This window comes from Electrophorus electricus, chromosome 9 (assembly GCF_041902795.1).
Source record: "Electrophorus electricus isolate QZ-2024a chromosome 9, ASM4190279v1, whole genome shotgun sequence".
In the NCBI taxonomy this organism is placed as follows: domain Eukaryota; kingdom Metazoa; phylum Chordata; class Actinopteri; order Gymnotiformes; family Gymnotidae; genus Electrophorus; species Electrophorus electricus.
In genome coordinates this window covers 14,656,894-14,681,443 of record NC_137505.1, presented here as the reverse complement: position 1 = coordinate 14,681,443, position 24,550 = coordinate 14,656,894, and the positions used below count along the sequence as shown (strand labels likewise).

The following is a 24,550-nucleotide window of genomic DNA, read 5'->3' as shown; positions in this document are numbered from 1 at the left end:
TGGAACCATATAGACATTTAGGAGGAATTTGCCATACTTGCCATACGTCCTTCGCCATATGCATTCTTGCATTTTTCTCTTTGCTGTTTTCTGTTATAGTCATAAATTCTACATATATTTATTGAGAAAATCCTTTAAAGAGGCGCATGTCCATCATCACGTTTTATTTGTTTGGCTTTTTTTTTGGGTTTTACTATTGGAAACAAAATTACTTTTTTTGCATTTGATGTTGATATCATTATGGCAGGCTTTAGTGGAGGTACTGGTGTCTATATTAGATGATTAAATACACAGCACCAGCAGTTCTGAATCTTTGTGTTAAATAATCTATGCTGATTGTCACGATCAGTCCCTTCCATGTTCCGTGTTTTCCATGTCTTGTGTTTTGTTCCGTTCCACGGTTTCATTTTGTCCTCACACTGATTGCGTACACCTGTCCCTCGTTTCTAGTTCATGTATTTAAACCCTGCTGTGTGCCTTGGTCGTGGCTGCCTGTACACGGGCATCTCGTCGTTCCCGGAAGAAGCAGGCTCACGTTTATTTTGATAACGACGAGATCCCAGGTAAGCGTCTACCCGTCTTGACCAACGCTTGCAGGGGGGAGCGGCCTGCAGCGCAAGACGTGCAACCACGGAAAGAGGGAGTCCAGGAGGGTGGCCAATCTTGACATTATTACACTCAGGAATTAAAAAAAATATATTGTAGCATCCCATGAAATGTGATCTTTCACACATAATGAGAGAGGTTGGCAAAGAACTAAAACTCAATTAAATATATCAACTTCCCCTTAAGCCTCTCATATACTCCACATTTAGGAGCAAGCCTACTCCTACACAATAAGCAGTGCGGTATATGAAAAGAGTAGGCGTATCAAATAAACAGAGCAACATGGTTAAGGTCCAGCCAGATATGTAAATGTTTGCCAGAACATCCAGTGTGTGTCTGCCGTTCGGTCAAAACTGGATCAGTCCAGAGGCCGCCCCGTCAGATCTCTTTTGAACAAAACAGTGGTCGAAATGCTGTTGAGAACAGTTTTGCAGTTACAACAACAGAAAAAAGACTCAAATATATGCTGGATGGTTTATTCATTAAGGGAGAAAGCTGTCTCTCTTGTAGAGGATTTGCCACAGAGACCTGGGCATGTGGTATGGTCTCTGCACGGTGCCGTCATTACGCTCCAGACCCTCCACTAGAGGAGACAGAAACATCACAGTGGAAATAAAAACAATATAGTCCTGATGATTGGCATATGTGTAGTAGCTTGAGAGTGAAATGTGTGTGTGAGTGTGTGTGAAGGATTACTCCATATATCCCTTTATGTGCTCGACTGTTTCATTAACGGAAGCGAATCCAGGGAGAGAGAAGTCTGGAGGAACGTCCTGCCAGTCAAAGCTAGGCAGACATCTCCCTAGTTCTGGGTGGAGGGAGAGACAGAAAATAATATGACTAACAATTAAACCTGCTGACTTATCACTGCAGGTATAAGTACTTTCCTGGTGGTTTGGTTATGTTTTGGTACATAGCATAGTCAAACTGTTACAAAACAGAATGGACAAATTAACAGGTAGTTGTGTAATCCTGCTGTCTTTACCTGGTTTACTTGGCGTGTAGAAATATGGACAAAGCTCTTGATTGAGGATGTCTTGGACACTCTGTAGTGGAAATGCATGTGAAAATCTCATTAACATGCAGAATGCTATGTATGCACAAATGCTATGTATGCGTGAGTGGCTAAGCCAATGCATGAATTACATGTACAAAGAGTTGCATATTGCAAAGACTTTTGATACGACAAATTCTGTTCTGTCAAGAGTGAGGTGAGGGTTTATTTCTCAGAGATGAAGCTGGTTACATTGCTTATTTGCAGTGTGAGGTTTTACCAATGTGGTTTGGGCGAGGTCAAGTCTAGGGTCACAATACTGCTGCTGAAAGAAGTCTTTAGGCAGGGCATTTGGGGCATACGCCTCTGGGGGCAACTTCCAGAACTCTGAAGGGCATTTTTTAACACAGACCTGCAAACCAACGCACAAACACACAGAGTGAAGGAGATCTTATTTGAGTAGCTAAACACAGTGTTGCTTTTTATATTTCTATCTACACTATTTACACATTGTTCATTGCATGATAGAGCAAAAGGCTCCCAAACCAAGCAGCAAAAGGAGACCCAAGCCCCCAGACTTACAAACTGGCATTCACATACTACATGCTAAACTGTTTTGTAATAAATGAGTCTCATGTGCATATTTCTAAAAGGCTACTGACATACGTGTTTGGTTTCTGTACAATGTCAACAGGACATTTGTGTGGAAATCTCACTTGAGTGGTTGGACACTGGAGACCCTCTAGAATGGCGTCCATTTCTGTCGTTGCTCTGGCACACTTCAGAAGGTCAAAGTAGAGGACGTTTGGTTTGTCACTGAAACACGAGAGGATGCAGGAAACAAATGCAGCTTGACACATGAATATTAGCCAATTAAATAAACAATTTTTATTCAATTTTTTGAGTATGTGTATCAGGATTCAGTGCTGGAGAGTCACACCACTACCCAGCTAAGTGTTCTTTCTTCGAGGGTGAATTGGACTGGGGTAACCAATAAACTCTGCAGTGTTGTGACACTCCTAGACCTGAGTTTGGACCCCTTGGTTTAGAGACAATCATTAAACACAAGTGATTTGATTGGTTCCACTTGTTGCTGTGCAGTGCCAATCATGAAAATCTTAAAGCTAAAGTCTAACCCATCTTGTCTTGTTGATGTTTCATGTTTCCACATGATTTGCACCTGCACAGCTCCATTGTAACCCTAGTCCGACTCACTAAAGTCCATTCGAAAGAATACTGACGGTGTTCCTTACATACTGGGTGTGCTGTTTTGGTATTCCTGTGAAGATATAAATACTTATCCAGTATGTGAGGGACTTACACATTGACTCCAGCTCCACAAAACATCCCAGTGGAGTTCTGGGGCAACACGACATGACGAGAGTCTCCAAGCAGCCACGCTGTGTTAGAACCTCCGTTAGAAGGATATCTCACAAGCCATACATGGGTAAAAGACCTTCCGCTTGAGCCCACAATAATAATGATTTTTTTTTCCCCCATGAAAGTGTAGTTGGAAATGTTTCTTACCCAGGGAGCGAATAAGAATATAGGTGACAATGGCAGCCACAAAAATAATACAGCAGATAATGTCTGCACATCTCCTGAACAAAAACAAGAAATATTATTACACATTGCATGATTTAAATTATGTATTAAAGTTATTTAGCTAAGTGAAATAACTTTATAGTCTTAGTCTAGATCTATGGCCTTAGTATAGTTCTTGTATAGCGTTAATAACAGACATTCTGTGATCCATGATGTGTAGAGCTTTAAATGGTTTTTTAAAGTCAGCTGATGTGGAGGAGTAAATCGGAGAAGCACTGAGAGATTGCCGGACTCGCCTCTTGTTAACTGGTCGCCTGAAAATGGGCTCATACGGAGGAGGTTCCCCTGAGAAGATAGAATTGAAGAATATATATATTCTATAAATTCTAAGTATATACCATTACATTACAATGAATTTAAACCTTTGAAAAACATATATTCAGTCACGCGTGTCTGAACCTTTGACCGGTACGCTATATTTTGTCTAACACATTTTATATACAGTTGTCATGGAACGCTCCCCTTCACACTAGCCATGTGGTACGGCCCGCCGCGTGCAGTGGGAGTTCATAGTCTTGTTTGTAACCACGCCTGTGTAATTAACGCGCAACTGCACATGGTTTAGTCTTGTAACGTCTGTGTGTTTAAACCGCTGTGGGAGTGTGCATCTTAGTCGGTCAATGCCCATGTTCGTGTTCACATAGTTCGTTATCTGTATTCGTGTTTTATGTTCACTGTTTATGTTGCATATGAGCGCCGGTGTCTTTATCGTGTGTTAATACACGTCTGTCCGTCCTGCTCCTTGTCCAGCGACACTAGGGCCGTTACAACACTTTTCTTTTTTTTTTTTTTATGACACCTTCTGCACACATACGCTTTCGATCTGATACACAGTTACAGATCGTACACTATATAAATGTTTTTAATATAAGGTAGACCTACCAAGTACGTAAGAACATTTATTATTTTAACATGAAATGTACAAGCTAGTTTTGTACATTTTTTTTCTTTTTTAACCATTGTATTTGACGTATGGGTTCTCATAAAATCTTTGGCATATGGCTATATCTGGAAAAAACAACAACAACAAAACTCACCGCAATAATCTGGCATGCTGACTACAGTACACTCCCTTGCACTTTCGATAAGCGCCATCACACAGAGTCCGCAATGTGTAATGTTTCAGTAAAAAATAATCTTGCATTCGATAATCTATTCTTATGACGCATCATTCCAGGTTATTGACACATTGTGATGTTGGAAGTCACAGCACGTTCTCGTTCTTAGCTCATCAACAAAGGCAGCTTGGTCACGAGCACCTGCTTTCCATGCTATGGGATGCTCGCGCTCAATTTTCCATGTCCTGTATCGAATATTTAGGCCTATACGATTAAACTGTCCGTGGTTACTGTGCTTTTAACGTACAAAAAAAGCTACACAAATAATAAAATAATCTTTACATAATAATGTAACCTTAGGCTTATCGCCAAGATGTAACCTGTGAGGCTAAGTGACAACGTCTCCCGTCCCCTACCTAAACTACGTCTACACTGACTATGAGAATAGTAGTATAGTATAGTAGTTCAAGAGTATAGTAGTGATATGTGATAACAATTTGATTTGTTTATTTTAAAGACTTTCTAAAGTTGCATGTATATAACCAAACAGGCAATTTACATGAGTTTGCCATCCCAATACTTTAAATTTTTACAGTAAATATATTCAACATTATATTATGGGTACAAGGAAAAGTGATATGTAGTGAACCAAATAGATATTTAACAGGCTTTTGCCATCCTATTACTCCAAATTCCTACAGTAAAAATGACTGAAAGTCATTCATGAGTACAAGAGAAACTGTATTTCAAGAGTTTAATGAAGTGATTTGATAACAATTTGATTTGTGCATTTCACTCAGCTTCATGTAGTGATATATAGTGAACTGAATAGACATTTCACAGGATATTGCCATCCTATTACTCTAAATTCCTACTGTAAAAATGACTGAAAGTCATACCACAGGTACATAAGATAGTGTATATCAAGAATTTAGTGGAGTGATCTGATAACAATTTGATTTGATTTATTTATAGAGCTTCAATTATTACATATATGGAACTGAATAGACATTCGACAGAATTTTGCTACTCCATTATTCCAAATTCCTGCAGTAAAAATGACTGAAAGTCATATCATGGGTACAGGAGGAAGTTTATTTCAAGTACGTAGTGGAGTGATTTTATAACAATTTGAATTGTGTATTTTATAGATCTTCGAGTAGTGATATATGTTGAACTGAACAGATGTTTAAGAGGATTTTGCCATCCTATTACTCAAGCTTCCTACAGTAAAACACTTGAAAGTCATACCATGGGTACATGAGAAAGTGGATTTCATGAATATTGTGGAGGGATCTGATAACAATTTGACTAGTTTGTTTTCTAGAGTTTCAAAAACTGATTATATAGTGGAACGAATACATGTTTATGAGGATTTTGCCATCCTTTTACTCCAAATTAAAGTAAAAACATTGGAACGTAATAGTATGGATACACAAGAAAGTGTATTTCAAGAATATATTGGAAGGATTTGATAACAATATGAATTGTGTATTTTATAGTGCTTCAACTATTGCATATATGGAACAGAATAGGCATGAACAGGATTTTGCCATCCTATTATTCCAAATTCCTACAGTAAAAATGAGTTATACCATGAGTACATGAGAAAGTGTTTTTCATGAATATAGTGGAGTGTTCTGATAACAATTTGGTTTGTTTATTTCATAGAACTTCAAATATTGCATTGATGGAACCATATAGACATTTAGGAGGAATTTGCCATACTTGCCATACGTCCTTCGCCATATGCATTCTTGCATTTTTCTCTTTGCTGTTTTCTGTTATAGTCATAAATTCTACATATATTTATTGAGAAAATCCTTTAAAGAGGCGCATGTCCATCATCACGTTTTATTTGTTTGGCTTTTTTTTTTTGGTTTTACTATTGGAAACAAAATTACTTTTTTTGCATTTGATGTTGATATCATTATGGCAGGCTTTAGTGGAGGTACTGGTGTCTATATTAGATGATTAAATACACAGCACCAGCAGTTCTGAATCTTTGTGTTAAATAATCTATGCTGATTGTCACGATCAGTCCCTTCCATGTTCCGTGTTTTCCATGTCTTGTGTTTTGTTCCGTTCCACGGTTTCATTTTGTCCTCACACTGATTGCGTACACCTGTCCCTCGTTTCTAGTTCATGTATTTAAACCCTGCTGTGTGCCTTGGTCGTGGCTGCCTGTACACGGGCATCTCGTCGTTCCCGGAAGAAGCAGGCTCACGTTTATTTTGATAACGACGAGATCCCAGGTAAGCGTCTACCCGTCTTGACCAACGCTTGCAGGGGGGAGCGGCCTGCAGCGCAAGACGTGAAACCACGGAAAGAGGGAGTCCAGGAGGGTGGCCAATCTTGACATTATTACACTCAGGAATTAAAAAAAATATATTGTAGCATCCCATGAAATGTGATCTTTCACACATAATGAGAGAGGTTGGCAAAGAACTAAAACTCAATTAAATATATCAACTTCCCCTTAAGCCTCTCATATACTCCACATTTAGGAGCAAGCCTACTCCTACACAATAAGCAGTGCGGTATATGAAAAGAGTAGGCGTATCAAATAAACAGAGCAACATGGTTAAGGTCCAGCCAGATATGTAAATGTTTGCCAGAACATCCAGTGTGTGTCTGCCGTTCGGTCAAAACTGGATCAGTCCAGAGGCCGCCCCGTCAGATCTCTTTTGAACAAAACAGTGGTCGAAATGCTGTTGAGAACAGTTTTACAGTTACAACAACAGAAAAAAGACTCAAATATATGCTGGATGGTTTATTCATTAAGGGAGAAAGCTGTCTCTCTTGTGGAGGATTTGCCACAGAGACCTGGGCATGTGGTATGGTCTCTGCACGGTGCCGTCATTACGCTCCAGACCCTCCACTAGAGGAGACAGAAACATCACAGTGGAAATAAAAACAATATAGTCCTGATGATTGGCATATGTGTAGTAGCTTGAGAGTGAAATGTGTGTGTGAGTGTGTGTGAAGGATTACTCCATATATCCCTTTATGTGCTCGACTGTTTCATTAACGGAAGCGAATCCAGGGAGAGAGAAGTCTGGAGGAACGTCCTGCCAGTCAAAGCTAGGCAGACATCTCCCTAGTTCTGGGTGGAGGGAGAGACAGAAAATAATATGACTAACAATTAAACCTGCTGACTTATCACTGCAGGTATAAGTACTTTCCTGGTGGTTTGGTTATGTTTTGGTACATAGCATAGTCAAACTGTTACAAAACAGAATGGACAAATTAACAGGTAGTTGTGTAATCCTGCTGTCTTTACCTGGTTTACTTGGCGTGTAGAAATATGGACAAAGCTCTTGATTGAGGATGTCTTGGACACTCTGTAGTGGAAATGCATGTGAAAATCTCATTAACATGCAGAATGCTATGTATGCACAAATGCTATGTATGCGTGAGTGGCTAAGCCAATGCATGAATTACATGTACAAAGAGTTGCATATTGCAAAGACTTTTGATACGACAAATTCTGTTCTGTCAAGAGTGAGGTGAGGGTTTATTTCTCAGAGATGAAGCTGGTTACATTGCTTATTTGCAGTGTGAGGTTTTACCAATGTGGTTTGGGCGAGGTCAAGTCTAGGGTCACAATACTGCTGCTGAAAGAAGTCTTTAGGCAGGGCATTTGGGGCATACGCCTCTGGGGGCAACTTCCAGAACTCTGAAGGGCATTTTTTAACACAGACCTGCAAACCAACGCACAAACACACAGAGTGAAGGAGATCTTATTTGAGTAGCTAAACACAGTGTTGCTTTTTATATTTCTATCTACACTATTTACACATTGTTCATTGCATGATAGAGCAAAAGGCTCCCAAACCAAGCAGCAAAAGGAGACCCAAGCCCCCAGACTTACAAACTGGCATTCACATACTACATGCTAAACTGTTTTGTAATAAATGAGTCTCATGTGCATATTTCTAAAAGGCTACTGACATACGTGTTTGGTTTCTGTACAATGTCAACAGGACATTTGTGTGGAAATCTCACTTGAGTGGTTGGACACTGGAGACCCTCTAGAATGGCGTCCATTTCTGTCGTTGCTCTGGCACACTTCAGAAGGTCAAAGTAGAGGACGTTTGGTTTGTCACTGAAACACGAGAGGATGCAGGAAACAAATGCAGCTTGACACATGAATATTAGCCAATTAAATAAACAATTTTTATTCAATTTTTTGAGTATGTGTATCAGGATTCAGTGCTGGAGAGTCACACCACTACCCAGCTAAGTGTTCTTTCTTCGAGGGTGAATTGGACTGGGGTAACCAATAAACTCTGCAGTGTTGTGACACTCCTAGACCTGAGTTTGGACCCCTTGGTTTAGAGACAATCATTAAACACAAGTGATTTGATTGGTTCCACTTGTTGCTGTGCAGTGCCAATCATGAAAATCTTAAAGCTAAAGTCTAACCCATCTTGTCTTGTTGATGTTTCATGTTTCCACATGATTTGCACCTGCACAGCTCCATTGTAACCCTAGTCCGACTCACTAAAGTCCATTCGAAAGAATACTGACGGTGTTCCTTACATACTGGGTGTGCTGTTTTGGTATTCCTGTGAAGATATAAATACTTATCCAGTATGTGAGGGACTTACACATTGACTCCAGCTCCACAAAACATCCCAGTGGAGTTCTGGGGCAACACGACATGACGAGAGTCTCCAAGCAGCCACGCTGTGTTAGAACCTCCGTTAGAAGGATATCTCACAAGCCATACATGGGTAAAAGACCTTCCGCTTGAGCCCACAATAATAATGATTTTTTTTTCCCCCATGAAAGTGTAGTTGGAAATGTTTCTTACCCAGGGAGCGAATAAGAATATAGGTGACAATGGCAGCCACAAAAATAATACAGCAGATAATGTCTGCACATCTCCTGAACAAAAACAAGAAATATTATTACACATTGCATGATTTAAATTATGTATTAAAGTTATTTAGCTAAGTGAAATAACTTTATAGTCTTAGTCTAGATCTATGACCTTAGTATAGTTCTTGTATAGCGTTAATAACAGACATTCTGTGATCCATGATGTGTAGAGCTTTAAATGGTTTTTTAAAGTCGGCTGATGTGGAGGAGTAAATCGGAGGTATGGTCTCTGCACGGTGCCGTCGTTACGCTCCAGATCCTCCACTAGAGGAGACAGAAACATCATAGTGGAAATAAAACCAATATAGTCCTCATGATTGGCATATGTGTAGTAGCTTGAGAGTGAAATGTGAGCTAATAATGTTTTTTATAATTCTATTCTCCCTGAAGTAAAGGGACGAGACCATACAAGCTTTCGACTGTGTGTGCCCAATGTCATTATGAACTGCTGGAATGAAGAGAGAGAGAGTGTGTGTGTGTGTGTGTGTGTGTGTGTGTGTGTGTGTGTGTGTGTGTGTGTGTGTGTGTGTGTGTGTGCAGCTTACAGAAGCAGAGGAAAAGGGTGTCCACACACATGCTGTACACACTAAAGAAGCCCTGCGCGATGAAATAAGCTCCCACAATCACCGTCTAAAAAAACAGCAGTAGTAGATATACATGCTGGGCCTTCAGTATTATGAGAGGAACTGCTGTCCAGAATAAATGTGTAAATCATGGTTATTTACAAACAAAGTGACTTTACAATCACTGTCAATAAGCATTTTGGAATCTAAAAAAGAAAGAACCATTTCTTCAGTGTACTGAATATGCTGATGTTTTGTTCTCACACAGACGCAAGTGTCAGCACTTGAGCTTTTCTGAGGTTACAATACGTACAATAACGGGCAACCAGTAATAATGCAGCAGCTGAAGCTGGAAATTGTCATATGGCAGCCTGATTCTCCCAGAGAAGAAGAAGAAAGCCAGCAGACCTTACAGGGAATGTAGAAAAACCCTCAGAGTTACCTATTAAAGTGTGTTGCCATGTGCCATCATGGTCAGAATGTGATGAAGTGTAGTATGGGTAATATACACATGACTTCACTCTATATTTCTCACCTACAAATCCGACCACTAGCACCTTGCAGGAAAACAGCAGCGTGTCTGTAACACAGTCCAACACCACCACCCTGTGGACAGAGGGACATGGTCAAGGACAACGTGCTAAATATGAGCTAGAACAACCAGACACAAAAATGACTGATCAAAACAGCTAATGTCAACAAATATGTATACAAATTAAAGTCATATTCATATGAATATGTAATGATAAATTCCAACATTTAATATTTTTGCCTTAAAAAATGGAAATGGAAGTAATTTGTTCCACAACAGTAACATTACATCATTTATATACACACAAACCCAGATTGTGTTTTAGACTAAAATGTAATTCATGATAAGTAGAATCTTTACATTGCAACTCTCTTCTTTACCTTTAAACACATTGAAACAGCGTTTCAAAGCATTGTAATCGCGCTAAACACTGTTTCAGGGCAAGAGATTGTGTTTTAGACTAAAATGTAATGCATTATAAATGGAATATTTATATTGCTACTCTGTTCTTTACCTTTTAAACACATTGAAACAGCATTGTAATCGCCCAACAACACTGTTTCAGGGTAAGAGATTTTGTTTTAGACTAAAATGTAATGCATTATAAATGGTATCTTTACATTGCTACTCTGTTCTTTACCTTTTAAACACATTGAAACAGCATTGTAATCGCCCTAAACACTGTTTCAAGGCAAGAGTTTGTGTTTTAGACTAAAATGTAATGCATTATAAATGGAATCTTTACATTGCTACTCTGTTCTTTACCTTTTAAACACATTGAAACAGCATTGTAATCGCCCTAAACACTGTTTCAAGGCAAGAGTTTGTGTTTTAGACTAAAATGTAATGCATTATAAATGGAATCTTTACATTGCTACTCTGTTCTTTACCTTTTAAACACATTGAAACAGCATTGTAATCGCCCTAAACACTGTTTCAAGGCAAGAGTTTGTGTTTTAGACTAAAATGTAATGCATTATAAATGGAATCTTTACATTGCTACTCTGTTCTTTACCTTTTAAACATATTGAAACAGCATTGTAATCGCCCTAAACACTGTTTCAGGGCAAGAGATTGTGTTAAAGACTAAAATGTAATGCATTATAAATGGTATCTTTACATTGCTACTCTGTTCTTTACCTTTTAAATACATTGAAACATTTTTCATCAGCTTACACTAATGGTCTTTGTAATGATGAGCATTAATGATTAGAGGGGGTATCTCCCTCAATTATAGAGTGGATGAACTCTTGTTATGCAATTGATTAATTGACAGAGGTGCTGCAAGTTCAGGAGCCTCTCAGTTGGAAAGGTGTAGGAAATACTGCAGTCAGCAAGGTATCAGCAAGCACTTAGAGTGCCAGAGAGTCTAAGAATAGAAGCTGTTTTTTTCTTGGCCTTCTGTTTTTCAGTGTGGCAGCATCGCTGAAAGGTCAAGATGTTGTTTTAGCACACAGAACCACCTTTGAGTAACGCAAGACAAAGAACTTGTCTTTTCTGAGAAGCGTGTAAAGAGAAAGCAATCACTTGCTAAAGCCTGCCCAAAAAACAATGGCATCGATCAGGGCTCTGCTCTGCTTCAGACAGAAATATTCAAAATTAAAACTAAAACAGCAGTAGATGTTTTAAAAAAAATCAAAGCTCTGTGATTTAGCTAATTTAGCTAATTGATGGTTATTATGGCACATCACATTCAGCCTCAAAGAACAAACAATCTCTCTCGTTCATTTGGTTAGTAGTCCTGTTTTCATCTTTCCATAATGGTATATTCTCTTGCCCTTCAGATTCCTTCAGTGAGATCTCCCACTCCAAGAAGGTTAAATTTGAGAATCCTGCGCGGGGCGGGAGCCCTGGCCCTCGAATTCGGGCGGGGACACCCTGGCCCTCGGATCCGGGGTTCAATTCAATCGATGGCTTACCTGCCATGGTCTTTTCCCCCTCTGGAGCCTCGGACGAGGCTTCGTCGTCGTCTTCCTCCTCTTCCAGCTGGCAGGGCGGAGACGAGGCATTGACCTCGCGGCGTGCTGACGGCTATCAGAAGCGGGGCAGCCTCAAGAGGAAGAGAGAGGAGGCACACAGCAGCAACAGTGTACAGATCCTGGAGGAGCTCTCCTCCCCTGGGTTGTCCAAGCGTGTGGCCAGGGGCAGCGATTGCGAGTACCAACTGGTGCAGAACGAGATCCTCCGCTCCGTCTCCAACAGCTACGAGGTTTTGGAGTCCCTGGGCCGTGGAACCTTTGGCCAGGTCGCCAAGTGCTGGAAGCGGGGCACCAGTGAAGTAGTCGCAATCAAGATCCTGAAAAGTCATCCGTCCTATGCTCGACAGGGCCAGAACGAGGTGGGAAAGTTGTGCCTGCTTTAAATGAGCTATTGATATGGCCTAGAATCAGCTGTAGCCCTGATTCTGTTATTGTTTGTTTCAGTTTTTACAACATATGTTCTGTTGGTGTCAGATGTGCTAACGCACACTGTGGAATTTGTATACAGCCAGGGTAGCACAGAAATACTTGTTTGGCACACTAGTTCTAATTTTCACTAGTTCAGTAGGAACTAGTTCGGATAACACACGGACAGCTTGAAGCTTACTCTAAAAAGAAGATTTAGCTTCAGTTGTGTAAGCCATACCTGTTTGGATGTGCATTAAAAATGTTATTGTTATGAAAGAGCATTAATCTGCATTGTTTGAGTACCAAAAGCAAGTTCATGGGTTCATTTCCAAGGGACCACTTCCATAATTGCATCTCCCAAATCCTGTAGAAGTAAATGGTTGAAGGGAAGTACACAAAGTGCTTGATGCTATTGAAAATAAGTAGGCTATTTGTCAGCAGTATCAAACTTTGAAGCTGTGACCACGTAGCTTCGGCTTAACGCGTATTCCGTCTTCCCTCCTTTGCTCCTCCTCAGGTGAGCATCCTGAGCCGGCTGAGCAGGGAGAACGCCGACGAGTTCAACTTCGTGCGCGCGTACGACTGCTTCCAGCACAAGAAGCACATATGCCTGGTGTTCGAGATGCTGGGGCAGAGCCTCTACGACTTCCTCAAGCGCAGCAAGTTCAGCCCACTGCTGCTGAAATGCATCCGGCCCGTGCTGCAGCAGGTCGCCAAAGCGCTCATGAAACTGAAGAGCCTGGGCTTGATCCACACCGACCTCAAGCCCGACAACATCATGCTGGTGGACCCCGTCAGGCAGCCGTACCGCGTCAAGGTCATCGACTTCGGCTCAGCTAGCCACTTCTCCAAGGCCCCCAGCTACCTGCAGTCCAGATACTACCGGTGAGGGACACGTGCTGAGGCGTGTTAGAAATAAGTGTGCACTTGTTGCACTCGAGTGTGCTTTAGAGTAGAGCTGCATGTTGTGGACAGTTGTAATAACCCTGCTACACATTAAAAGCCTATGATGAGCATTACAGTTAACTGGAGCACGATTGATTTATAAGTGGTTTATTTTTATTGGGTCATGTGAGTGCTGTTATTTAGCAAAAACACCTAATGAACCGTCTTCGGTGTCTGAGATTAGTTAGGATGCGCTGAACTGCAGGCTTTGGTAATATCAGTATTTAGCGAGTCTGTACAAAACCGCTATTACATTGTAGCTACACTGTTAATTAACAGTGTAATATACTGAGTAACGGGTGTTTAACTGCATTGGTACTCTGTATTTACTTAATGCAAAACAGAACATTATTGTAGTGTTGGTGCATTGTAGTGTTGGTTCCATGTTACACTAGAATAGTGGGTGTGTAATGTCTAGGAACACAAACACCCCCCCACGGAATTATCAGCCGAGGCTGATTTCATGATGGCGATCTCTGTGTTTTTGGTCCAGATCGCCTGAGATCATCCTGGGTCTCCCATTCTGTGAGGCCATCGATATGTGGTCCCTGGGCTGTGTCATTGCTGAGCTGTTCCTGGGCTGGCCCCTGTATCCCGGAGCCTCCGAATATGATCAGGTAAGCACATGGTCCTTTGAGCTGTGCCTTAACGCCCGTACAGCATCAGTGGTGCAGACCTGTAGTGGTTTTGTGGCTGTAGTGATATGTGTGTGTGTGTGTGTGTGTGTGTGTGTGTGTGTGTTTGTGTGTGTGTAGTTTGACCTTTTAGCTGCTTTGTCGGCCCGCTCATTTTTAGGATTAATATAAATGAGTTTCTATGGCCTGTTTTTTTAGACATGCACTTTGAAAATGAAAGGATTAACTCAAAATAAAGTCATAATCCTTTTGCCGTATGGTGTCTCTGCAGATCCGTTACATCTCCGAGACGCAGGGCCTACCAGCAGAGTGCATGTTGAGCGCAGCGACCAAGACGCACTATTTCTACTGCTACCCCCTGTGGAGACTCAAGGTTTGCCTGTCTTCAAATGCTAAATGCCATGTGTTTTTTATAAGGGACGCAACTTAATGACTTCATGTAACTTAATGGTGGAGCTGAATGGTTTGTTTTTTCTTTCCTTTCTCCAGACACCTTCGGAGCGTGGCATCAAGTCCAAAGAGACTCGGAAGTACATTTTAAACTGCCTTGACGACATGATGCAGGTTATTTGGGCTTTTGTGCGCGTAACTATACGCATTTCTTTTAGTGTTGCGATGTGAAATTGAAGAACGTGACAAAGGGCTCCCGCAGCTCACATTATAGAGCAGGTAGAACAAGGTGCTAGCTGAAAGGTCGAGCGTTTCTGCTGTCATAATGAGTAGCGCATGTAAGTCGCTCTGGAGAACGACATCTGCGAAGGGCAGAGCAGTGCGTAGAAATTTGCTGCAGAACTTCGTTCGTATTGGGTGCATTGCCGCCCTCTGCTGGTGAATAATATGACTCACCCATGGGTCTCTCTCGCAGGTCAATATGACCAGTCTGAAAGGCACCGACGTCTTGGCGGAGAAGGCCGACCGGCGGGAGTTCATCGACCTACTAAAGAAGATGCTCACGCTAGACGCTCACAAAAGGATCACGCCAGTGAAGACCCTGAACCACCCGTTTCTGACCATGACCCACCTCCTCCACTTCCCTCAGAGTGCACAGTGAGTTGCTCCAGGCCTTCCAATCTACATGTCAGTGTTTCAAAAACATTTTAAGGAACACCGTGTTAATTTAGAAATCCAAATAGCATCAGAGTTTCTCTGCTAGTACTGTAACCCCCCCCCCCCCACCTGTGTGTGTGTGTGTGTGTGTGTGTGTGTGTGTGTGTGTGTGTGTGTGTGTGTGTGTGTGTGTGTGTGTGTGTGTGTGTGTGTGTGTCTCTCGCTGCAGTGTGAAATCTTGCTTGCAGAACATGGAGATCTGCAAGCGGCAGTGCACAGGCTTCGACAGCAGCAAGACCCTGTTTGATGGTAAATCTGATGCCCACTTTGGTGCTTCTTTTAAATGTTACATTAGGGTTGGCTTTTTGTTTGTTTGTTATTCTTCAAGTAGATTTAAAACATCACCAAACTGGCCTCCGATTCCACCTATAAAAGAAGACAAAAATGGTTTCAAATGCAAGTGTTCTACCAAATCATGTTACTGCTCAAATGTGATCCACAAATGGTGAATCAGGTTGTTGCCTAGTATTCGAGTAGCCGATAAAGAGGCCCCTCTACCGTAGTTCAAAACGAAATTCCGTTGAATCCAAACTTCATTGTGTAATTGTTGATCATTGTAGCTGAGGTTTTTGTGTCTCTCGTTCTATAAGACCAACACTATGCTTTCTTCTATGGTTCTTGTATGTGTATTTGTGGAAAATTCAATTCTACTTGTGTTTTTGCAGTACACAGTACTTAAGCAGACCGAGAACTCTTCTTGGTTTTTCAAGGGTTGCGACTTGTGCAATATTCAGCACATTTAAATAAATGTTTCTTTCTTTTCCTAGACGTTTTCCAAACACTTGATTCTTTATGACATTATGAAAATTTCTTTCTTTCCTCGAGTACAAACTCGAGTCCATCATTCATTGGCTGATATGTTACTATCATACATGTATACATGCAGACTCAAGCAAGGAGTTTGTAATGGTGGTACAACTGTGTTCAGGTCATTTGATACTTTTTATTGATAAAGATGTTCTTTTCCAGACTCAGTAGGGTTTTGTTGTTTTGTTTTGTTTTTTGTACCTCTATGAACATTATTGAATAATATGCCTTATAAGGGAATCTCTAATTAAGAGAATCATGTGTTTACATTTGGAATAAATTACATTCTGATAATACCCTAGCACCTGAGTCATACACGTTTTCTTTAATGAAAGGGGTTCAAACCTCTCCTGTACACCAAAGCATCCCAAGCCAAGTCTTGGAGGATTTGTCTGTCAGTCATTAAAATATCAGTTCACAGAAAGATGGATGAAACATGTTTTACTTTGATGAACTTTTTACCTTGGAGTACTTTGTTTAGTGTGAGAAGCTGTAAATGTGTCCAGTCCTTAAAGCATTATTCTGATTTTTCTTGTCCCCTCCATCATTTTCATGCTCTCCTTGTAAGGGCTGTGAAGATGCTCAGCAGAAAATGAGCTGCTCAGCTGCAGAAGAGCACTTCAACCTACATTTCAAGCCAATTCAAATTTGAACTCCTACACTGTCTTCTCACATCCATTTCTTTTTGAATGTCAGTTAGGACATCAAGATGAATTAAGCACACTAAGCCCAATACTAAGAGACTGGTAGAGTGGATGAGCCACAGAGCAGGACACAGCACTATTTTTGCTTCAGCCAGTGCTAACTTGATGCAGTCTTGCTGCTTGGGGATTTTGCAGGCTTTGACTTCTTGGGTGTGTGATGAGGATTTTGCTTAAATTAAACTCCTCATAAACACGTATGACCAACCTGTGCCTATGCTCTACCAGGACCTCATCGCGTACTTCTCTTTCAGTAACTCGGAGCCTGTGTTTTTTTGTTTTGCTATTTCTGACATGATTGGGCAACATTTTCCTTTTAATGTATATGTGGAATCCACAAAAAATATACCCACTTAAGTGTGCTTCAGCATAAATAAGCAGACACTGCAGTTTGGATTATTTCTAGGGAAACAGGAAAATATAGTATCTTTAATTCGCTGCATAACAGTTTACATTAATTATTAATCATTCGTATGTGTTGACAGTTGCAATAAACAGATTAAGAAAACATGCCGTGAAAATGCTGCCGTGTCCGTATTATAACAGAAATAATGCAGCTTCACTGAGCAGATCATCCATAAAACTTGCTCTATATGGATTTTATGAATAGTATGTTAATTTTGTTTAAAAAGACGATGAGGCCTAATGGGAAAGGCTAAAGTGTCAAGTCGGACTTGAATTCAACGACTCAGGTAACATTGGGCTCTCTAGCTAGGTTAGCTAGCAGACAAGCTGTCTATTTGAGATGGTTAACTTAGCTAGTTCACACATTACTTATGCACATCTCTTGCGGTAACAGACTCTAATTTTCATGGCGATGGAGCACGTTAGTTAACTAGCAGATTAACTGCCAACTATTTACTGTAGCTGCGATTAACGTTATTATCTAGCATTGGCTCGCTAACCGTCGGATTGCTCTAAAAGAGCTGTGACAGCTGCGTGTCAGTCCTCGGTCGCTGAACTGTCTTCATGTCTAAGCACGGATACCAGTCGATAATGGGATCATTTGGGGGAGAATGAAGTGTGAACTAGCTAGGATAATTAGCTACTATGGCTAGGTACCTGTCTGCCAACGATGTGGCAAATTTAAAATACTGCAGTTCTTTCGTATAAAGGGAAGCTTAAAATTGTGACATGTGACCTTTTATCTTGGCTGCTGGCTAGCTATTGTAATTAAGTTGAATTTCAGCTTGGACACCTTTATAGTAATTGATGGTTATTATGACACATCACATTCAGCCTCAAAGAACAATCTCTCTCATTCGTTTGGTTAGTGGTCAGTTTTCATCTTTCTCTAAAGGTATATTCTCTTCCCCTTCAGTTTCTTCCAGTGGGATCTCCCTCTCCAAGAAGGTCAAATTTGAGAATCACGCGTCTGGCGGGAGCCCTGGCCCTCGGGTTCGGGCGGGGTCGCCCTGGCCCTCGGGTTCAGGGTTCAACTTGTTCTATGGTTCACCTGGCCTGGGCTTTTCCACCTCTGTAGGCTGTGACTTGGGTAATATTCAACACATTTTTAAAAATGTTTGACAGTTGCAATCAACAGATTAAGAACACATTTTGCAGGTTAATTACTATAGTGGTAGTGTTTTTTAAAATCTACTTCTATTTTAGCTTTAATTTTGAATAAAGCCCATAACTAGATCTGCATGGCTTGCGGCTATTGTAATCAAGTTGAAATTGAGCAGAGCTAAATTATTTAAATAAAGCACTTTCAGGGTGATGTGGAGGCAAAACAACATGGAAGATTGTGATTTACATCCGCTTGATTTTCTTGAGCCTTCTTTCTGCAAGATTAAGGGTGGGAAAATCAACAGAGAGTAAGTTATGAAGTTAACTAGCTGGCGTTAGATAAATCACAGAATTGTGGTTGTGTTTTTTAAAATCTACTTCTGTTTTAGTTTTAATTTTGAATAAAGCCCATAACTAGATCTGCATGGCTTGCGGCTATTGTAATCAAGTTGAATTTCAGCTTGGACACCAATATAGTAATTGAAGGTTATGATGGCACATCCCATTCAGCCTCGAAAAACAAACAGTCTCATTTGTTTGATTCGTGTTCCTTTTTTCATCTTTCCCTAAAGGTATGGCATCGCAGCTCCAGGCATCCTCTTCCGCTTAAGTTACCTCTAGTGGGCTCGTCTGCTTCAATAGGGTCAAATTCGAGCGTCATGCGTCTGGCGGGAGCCCTGGCCCTCGGGTTTGGGCGGGGACGCCCTGGCCCTCGGATTCGGGGTTTAACTTGTCCTGTGGTTCACCTGGCCTGGTCTTTTCCACCTCTGTAGGCTGTGAGTGGGTAATATTCAACACATTTTTAAAAAATGTTTGACAGTTGCAATCAACAGATTAAGAACACATTTTGCAGGTTAATTACTATAGCTAGCTACCTATCCACTAACGATGTGGCAAATATAAAATATTGCAGATTTTCCATATAAAGGGCAGGTTAAAATTTGTGACCTTGTATTTTATCTTGTCTACTGGCTAGCTAATAACACGTGCACTTGGACTTTCCACTTTTAGATGCTACACCTGCCTGTTATTATTACCTTACTGCCAAGTCATGAAGAATCCATAGAGTAGTAAATTGATATTCTGTGGGAATCTTCTCATACCTGTCGATACAGCACAGCTAGATTATTTAAATAAAGCGCTGTCAGGGTGATGTGGAGGCAAAACAACATGGATGATTGTGATTTACATCCGCTTGATTTTCTTGAGCCTTCTTTCTGCAAGATTAAGGGTGGGAAAATGAACAGAGAGTAAGTTATGAAGTTAACTAGCTGGCGTTAGATAAATCACAGAATTGTGGTTGTGTTTTTTAAAATCTACTTCTGTTTTAGTTTTAATTTTGAATAAAGCCCATAACTAGATCTGCATGGCTTGCGGCTATTGTAATCAAGTTGAATTTCAGCTTGTACACCAATATAGTAATTGAAGGTTATTATGGCACATCCTATTGAGCCTCGAAGAACAAACAGTCTCATTTATTTGATTCGTGTTCCTTTTTTCATATTTCCCTAAAGGTATGGCATCGCAGCTCCAGGCATCCTCTTCCGCTTTCAATTAACTCTAGTTAATTGCTTCAAGAAGATCAAATTCGAGCGTCATGCGTCTGGCGGGGACGCCCTGGCCCTTGGATTCGGGCTCCAATTCAACCTATGGCTCACCTGGCCTGGTCTTTTCCACCTCTGGAGGCTCTGAGATGTGCAATATTCAATACATTTAAATAAATGTTTCATTCACATTATGGAAATTTCTTATTTCCTGTAGTATCTTCAACGGTTCAGTTTTGCCAGCATGCTCTATGTACCTCTTTGAACATAATTGAATAATATGCCTTGCAAGGGACTGTTTTAATTAAAAGAATTAAGATAATCATGTGTCATACACGTTTTCTTTAATAAACGGTTGGTGGTGCTGTGCCAGTTTCACTAATTACTTAAATCACTCAGGCAAGGTTGAAGCTGCTGTAAATGATTTTGAAGTTATCAACTTCTGCTGTACCACTGAAGGAGTCCACCCCCTCCCTTTAGAGCATCTGTTTTTTTAATGGATATAAATCTGGAAAATTACAGACTTGACAGATTAAAAAGCTAACAACAAAAAAAATAATCAGAGATGACTTTTATAAGCCGTCACCTTAAAAAGGCACATTTAAAGAGTGGATCCAGTGCTCCAGCTTGCATGGAGTAGGCTGGAACATGTTCCTAATTAGGAACCACAACATGGCTGCTCAGGAAATCTGAATGCCAGACAGACAAAAACAAGGGCTTCAAACCTTTCCTGTAACACCAAAGCAACGCAAGCCAAGTCTTAGAGGATTTGTCTGTCAGTCATCAGCTATGGCTGTGTCACCTGACTGAGAAACACCTGGGTTACCTCTGACCCATGGGGTGGTAAATGGTCTACCAAAAACGACCTCAAATAGTGACAATTTGGTGGTGGCACTGGGCATCATTCTGATCTCACACAACACTGCTGGCAGTAGATTGAGGTAATAAAAGCAATATGGGCATCCGGTGATATGGAAGAGGATCGCCTTTTAAATAAAATGCAAGTAGCTCAGGTTGAACATAATGGTACCAAGAACCGGTTGGTGTAAGTATTGAATATTAATATGCATACATTGAATAATGTATGGTTTGGAGAACAATAGTGGAACCTGAACAAGTATTATTAAAAAATTAAATTGTGTATTGAGTGTTTTAAAGTGTGTATTGAGTTAACAGTCTTGAACTTAGGAAGACCTAGGAAGGACAAGATCTATCCATTTCTTTCCTGTTTTCCATCATGGCCTTTGTTTCAATGTATAATTCATTTTGTCAACAATGCCAGATGACTGAGGATGGTAAGGGATGTGAAACTTCCAGTCAATAGTTAGGTAGGTGCATAGTTTCTGAGTTACCATAGAAATGAAACAGGGTCCCTGATCTGAATCTATTACCCGAGGCGCACCGTACCTCGGTATTATCTCCTTGGCTAGGATTTTAACCACAGCGCGGGCATCTTCCTTAGAACAAGGAAACGCCTCAGTCCACTTGGAAAACCTGTCTAGAATCACTAGCAAATACTTCAACTGACCACAAGGTGGCAGGTGCGTTTTGTCTAGCTGTAGATACTGAGAGGGATCTGCTCTAGTAGAAAGTGCCATTATTGTTGGTGATTTCAATATTCACTTTGATAGTGCCCAACACCCTCTGAACTTGGCCTTTAGTTCTATATTAGAATCAATTGGTTTCAATGTACAAAGAGAACCCACACACTCTGGTGGACATACTTACCCTGCTCTCATATTGACTGACTAAATTAGTACTTATTGTAGGGTATTGTTTATTACAATGATGTTGATTAACAAACTCTATCACTTATTGTTTATTGCACTTATCATTGTTTAAAATAGACCTTATGTGTTTTGTACTTCTAGGTATCAGCATTGATCCCAGTATTCTAGTTCACTGGTATGTTGGACTCTAACCTACTGTACTGTACTAGGATATATTCTATGAGTAAATGACAAAGCACTTTTGTAAGTCGCTCTGGATAACAGCGTACTGCTAAATGCTGTAAATGTAAATGTAAACATACGCTTGACTTAGTACTGCCATACGGTGTAGACATGGAGAAGGTAGTTATACTACCCCAGTCAGGTGCCATCTCAGGCCATTCCCTAATTTCATTTAAACTATGCATGAGCCACACTATCGTAACCTCGCCTCGCTATCATACCAGACACACGATCACATCGTCCACTGCACCTGGATTTATTGGGAATCTCCCAGACTAATAATTTGCGCCTAGGATTCCCTCAAACCCAACGGAACTTGATCAAATTACTGAATGCTTAGAATCAGTATTCTGCTGTGCACCTAATGATGTTGCTCCATTTAAGAATAAAAAAATTAGCTACAAAAATGTAGTACCTTGGTATAATGATCTCATTCGCAATTTAAAACAAAACACTCAAAGAATAGAACATAAATGGCACCGCACTAAGCTCGTAGTCTTCCAGCTTGCATGGAAGGAGAGCCTACTCACCTATAGAAAAACACTTATTACTGCTCGAACAGCTTATCTCTTGAGCCCAATAGAAAATAACAAAAATAATCCTAGATTTCTTTTTAGTATCTGTACAGTCAGGTATTTTATTAACTACTTCCCATCTTGGGGGTCCATGGGTTTTGAGAGTTATGATAAACTGGGATGTTATGATGCTGTCACTTCACCTCTCTTTTGTCACTCGAGTGTGTTGACTGAGAGCGGCGGAGTGCTGATGTTCCAGGGTGCCCTCGTGCCTGTGTTTCCTTCTGGCTCTTTCCTTTTAGCTGTGCTGCCATAGCTAGATCTGCCAGGGCCCATCTTTGCACATTATAGTTCCATAATTTACACACCCTTGTACCTGGACATGCCTAATAATCTAGTCTCTCTTTCTGCCGAGGTACACCTACTCCTGATGTCATGATGTTACTGAGCCTCAACCCGTCTCAGCTGCCATGGCTCTTCCCACCACCCCCTGATGTGCCCTGCTGTAGGCCACCACAGCTCCACCCTAGCCAACTGCTTCTCCCTTGCCCTTAATGGATGCTCTCTTGTGGGATGGGCTTTGGACACATGCAAACCATCGCGTCAAGACTAGGGCCTCTAGCAAATTGGACTGGACATTAACTGCTTATTTTTTCATTTTTTATTTATTTCTCTCTTAAAATTGATATTATTGTGGTGAGCGTTGCCAGGCAAAGGAGGATGGGCTTCCCCTTTGGGTCTTGGTTGCTCTCAAGGTTTCTTCCTCATGCTCTAGGGAGTTCTTCCTCGCCACTGTCGCCCTTGACTTGCTCACTGGGGGCTTGGACTTGGACATTTGTAAAACTGCTTTGTGACAACATCTGCAGTAAAAAGCGATATATAAATACATAAGGATAGTGATATTAAATGCAACCGCAGAAAAATGAACCAATAACATCATTCTTGCACAAAGAATTGTCCATCCCACTACCAATGTTACAATGTATTCACCAAATCTACTTTTACATATTGTTATTTGCATTCGGCACTATTAGATACAAACCATACATTAATCAATATGTTCCAACACATTCCAAGAGAAGGCTTCTCTTGACCTTATCCTAAAGAAGATTGTTTTTCTATATGGTCTTGAGCCTGGTGGAGAGGTCATATATCTTACCCTGAGGTCCACCAAAGCCTACCTAGGATCCTTTGCTTAAGCCTGCAGATGCCTCTGCCCTGCACGCAAATCAATCTGAAAGGACACAGAATCTTTATACTCCCTTATGTTTTATGTTATTAATATGTCTAATGCATTGTTCGGTCTCTTTTGCCTGTAAACACTCCTTATTACCTCAAGGGCATGCCACTGTGTGAGTCCTCAGCCCGCCCGAACCAACACCACTGCTGCGACCACCTCCGTCGTCGGGCCACGGCCGTCGATCTTCTTTTCTGATTCATCAAGAAGTCTTTTGTAGGGCTGAAAGAAGATCGATATGTATTACATGTTTTAAAATTCAAATTCTTATATGTTGTGTCTTGTTTTGTACATTGTTGTATGTCAGTAGATAATGTTGTTTTTAGTTTATAGATTTGTAAAAAAATAAAAATAAAAATCTCAATACTATCTTAATAGGTTTCCAACAGTCCCATGGTAGGCAGTAGTTCACCTGGGTGCTGGGAATATTGACATGCCTATCGATATCTTGTTGCTATTTTTTTTTTGCCTTGGCTCCTGCCACAGTTCCAGCAGTCTGTGATGTCATCCTACGATAGGTCAGGAAGCGGCTCCGTTCTTCACCACCGGCCCGCAGCCTACTCGCTCGGCCGGAGGAAAGTCAACTGGTACCCTTACCTGTGAGAGGAAGAGGAACAGCGACAGACAGGAGGGATTCCTGCATTGAACATCAGATGGATTATTGAAGTTGATTATTGTAGTAAAAAAAAATATCTGAAACTTTAAAAGGGCTGGCAATTAATATGATTCATGTTTCAACAGAAATATAAAACACAATTTAGGACTTGCAGATGCTTTATTTTCGTTAAAACTATTTGTAGATTATGTTGTGAACTATGCCCTAATTTGTTGTTTGTTGTTTGGGACCAGTCTGTGATGATCTGTAACCAACACAGCAGCATAACCAAATTTGAACTTCTGCTGTATTGCAAAGCAATATCAAATGTAAAAATATGATAATTATGGCCACATTACATCTCTATCACT

At 40.7% G+C, this 24,550-nt stretch overlaps 1 protein-coding gene across 1 annotated transcript in view; it reads left to right on the top strand.

The window, feature by feature from the left end:
- Nucleotides 1-24,550, top strand: part of LOC145659218 (homeodomain-interacting protein kinase 2-like) — a 92,804-nt gene that overhangs the window by 44,234 nt on the left and 24,020 nt on the right. Inside the window, exons 2-9 of the mRNA XM_081720363.1 lie at nt 12,232-12,583; nt 13,150-13,517; nt 14,071-14,194; nt 14,484-14,585; nt 14,702-14,776; nt 15,078-15,259; nt 15,489-15,568; nt 18,149-18,253. Coding sequence (XP_081576489.1) covers nt 12,232-12,583; nt 13,150-13,517; nt 14,071-14,194; nt 14,484-14,585; nt 14,702-14,776; nt 15,078-15,259; nt 15,489-15,568; nt 18,149-18,253 — 1,388 coding nt within the window. The remainder of the gene's footprint in view (nt 1-12,231; nt 12,584-13,149; nt 13,518-14,070; nt 14,195-14,483; nt 14,586-14,701; nt 14,777-15,077; nt 15,260-15,488; nt 15,569-18,148; nt 18,254-24,550) is intronic.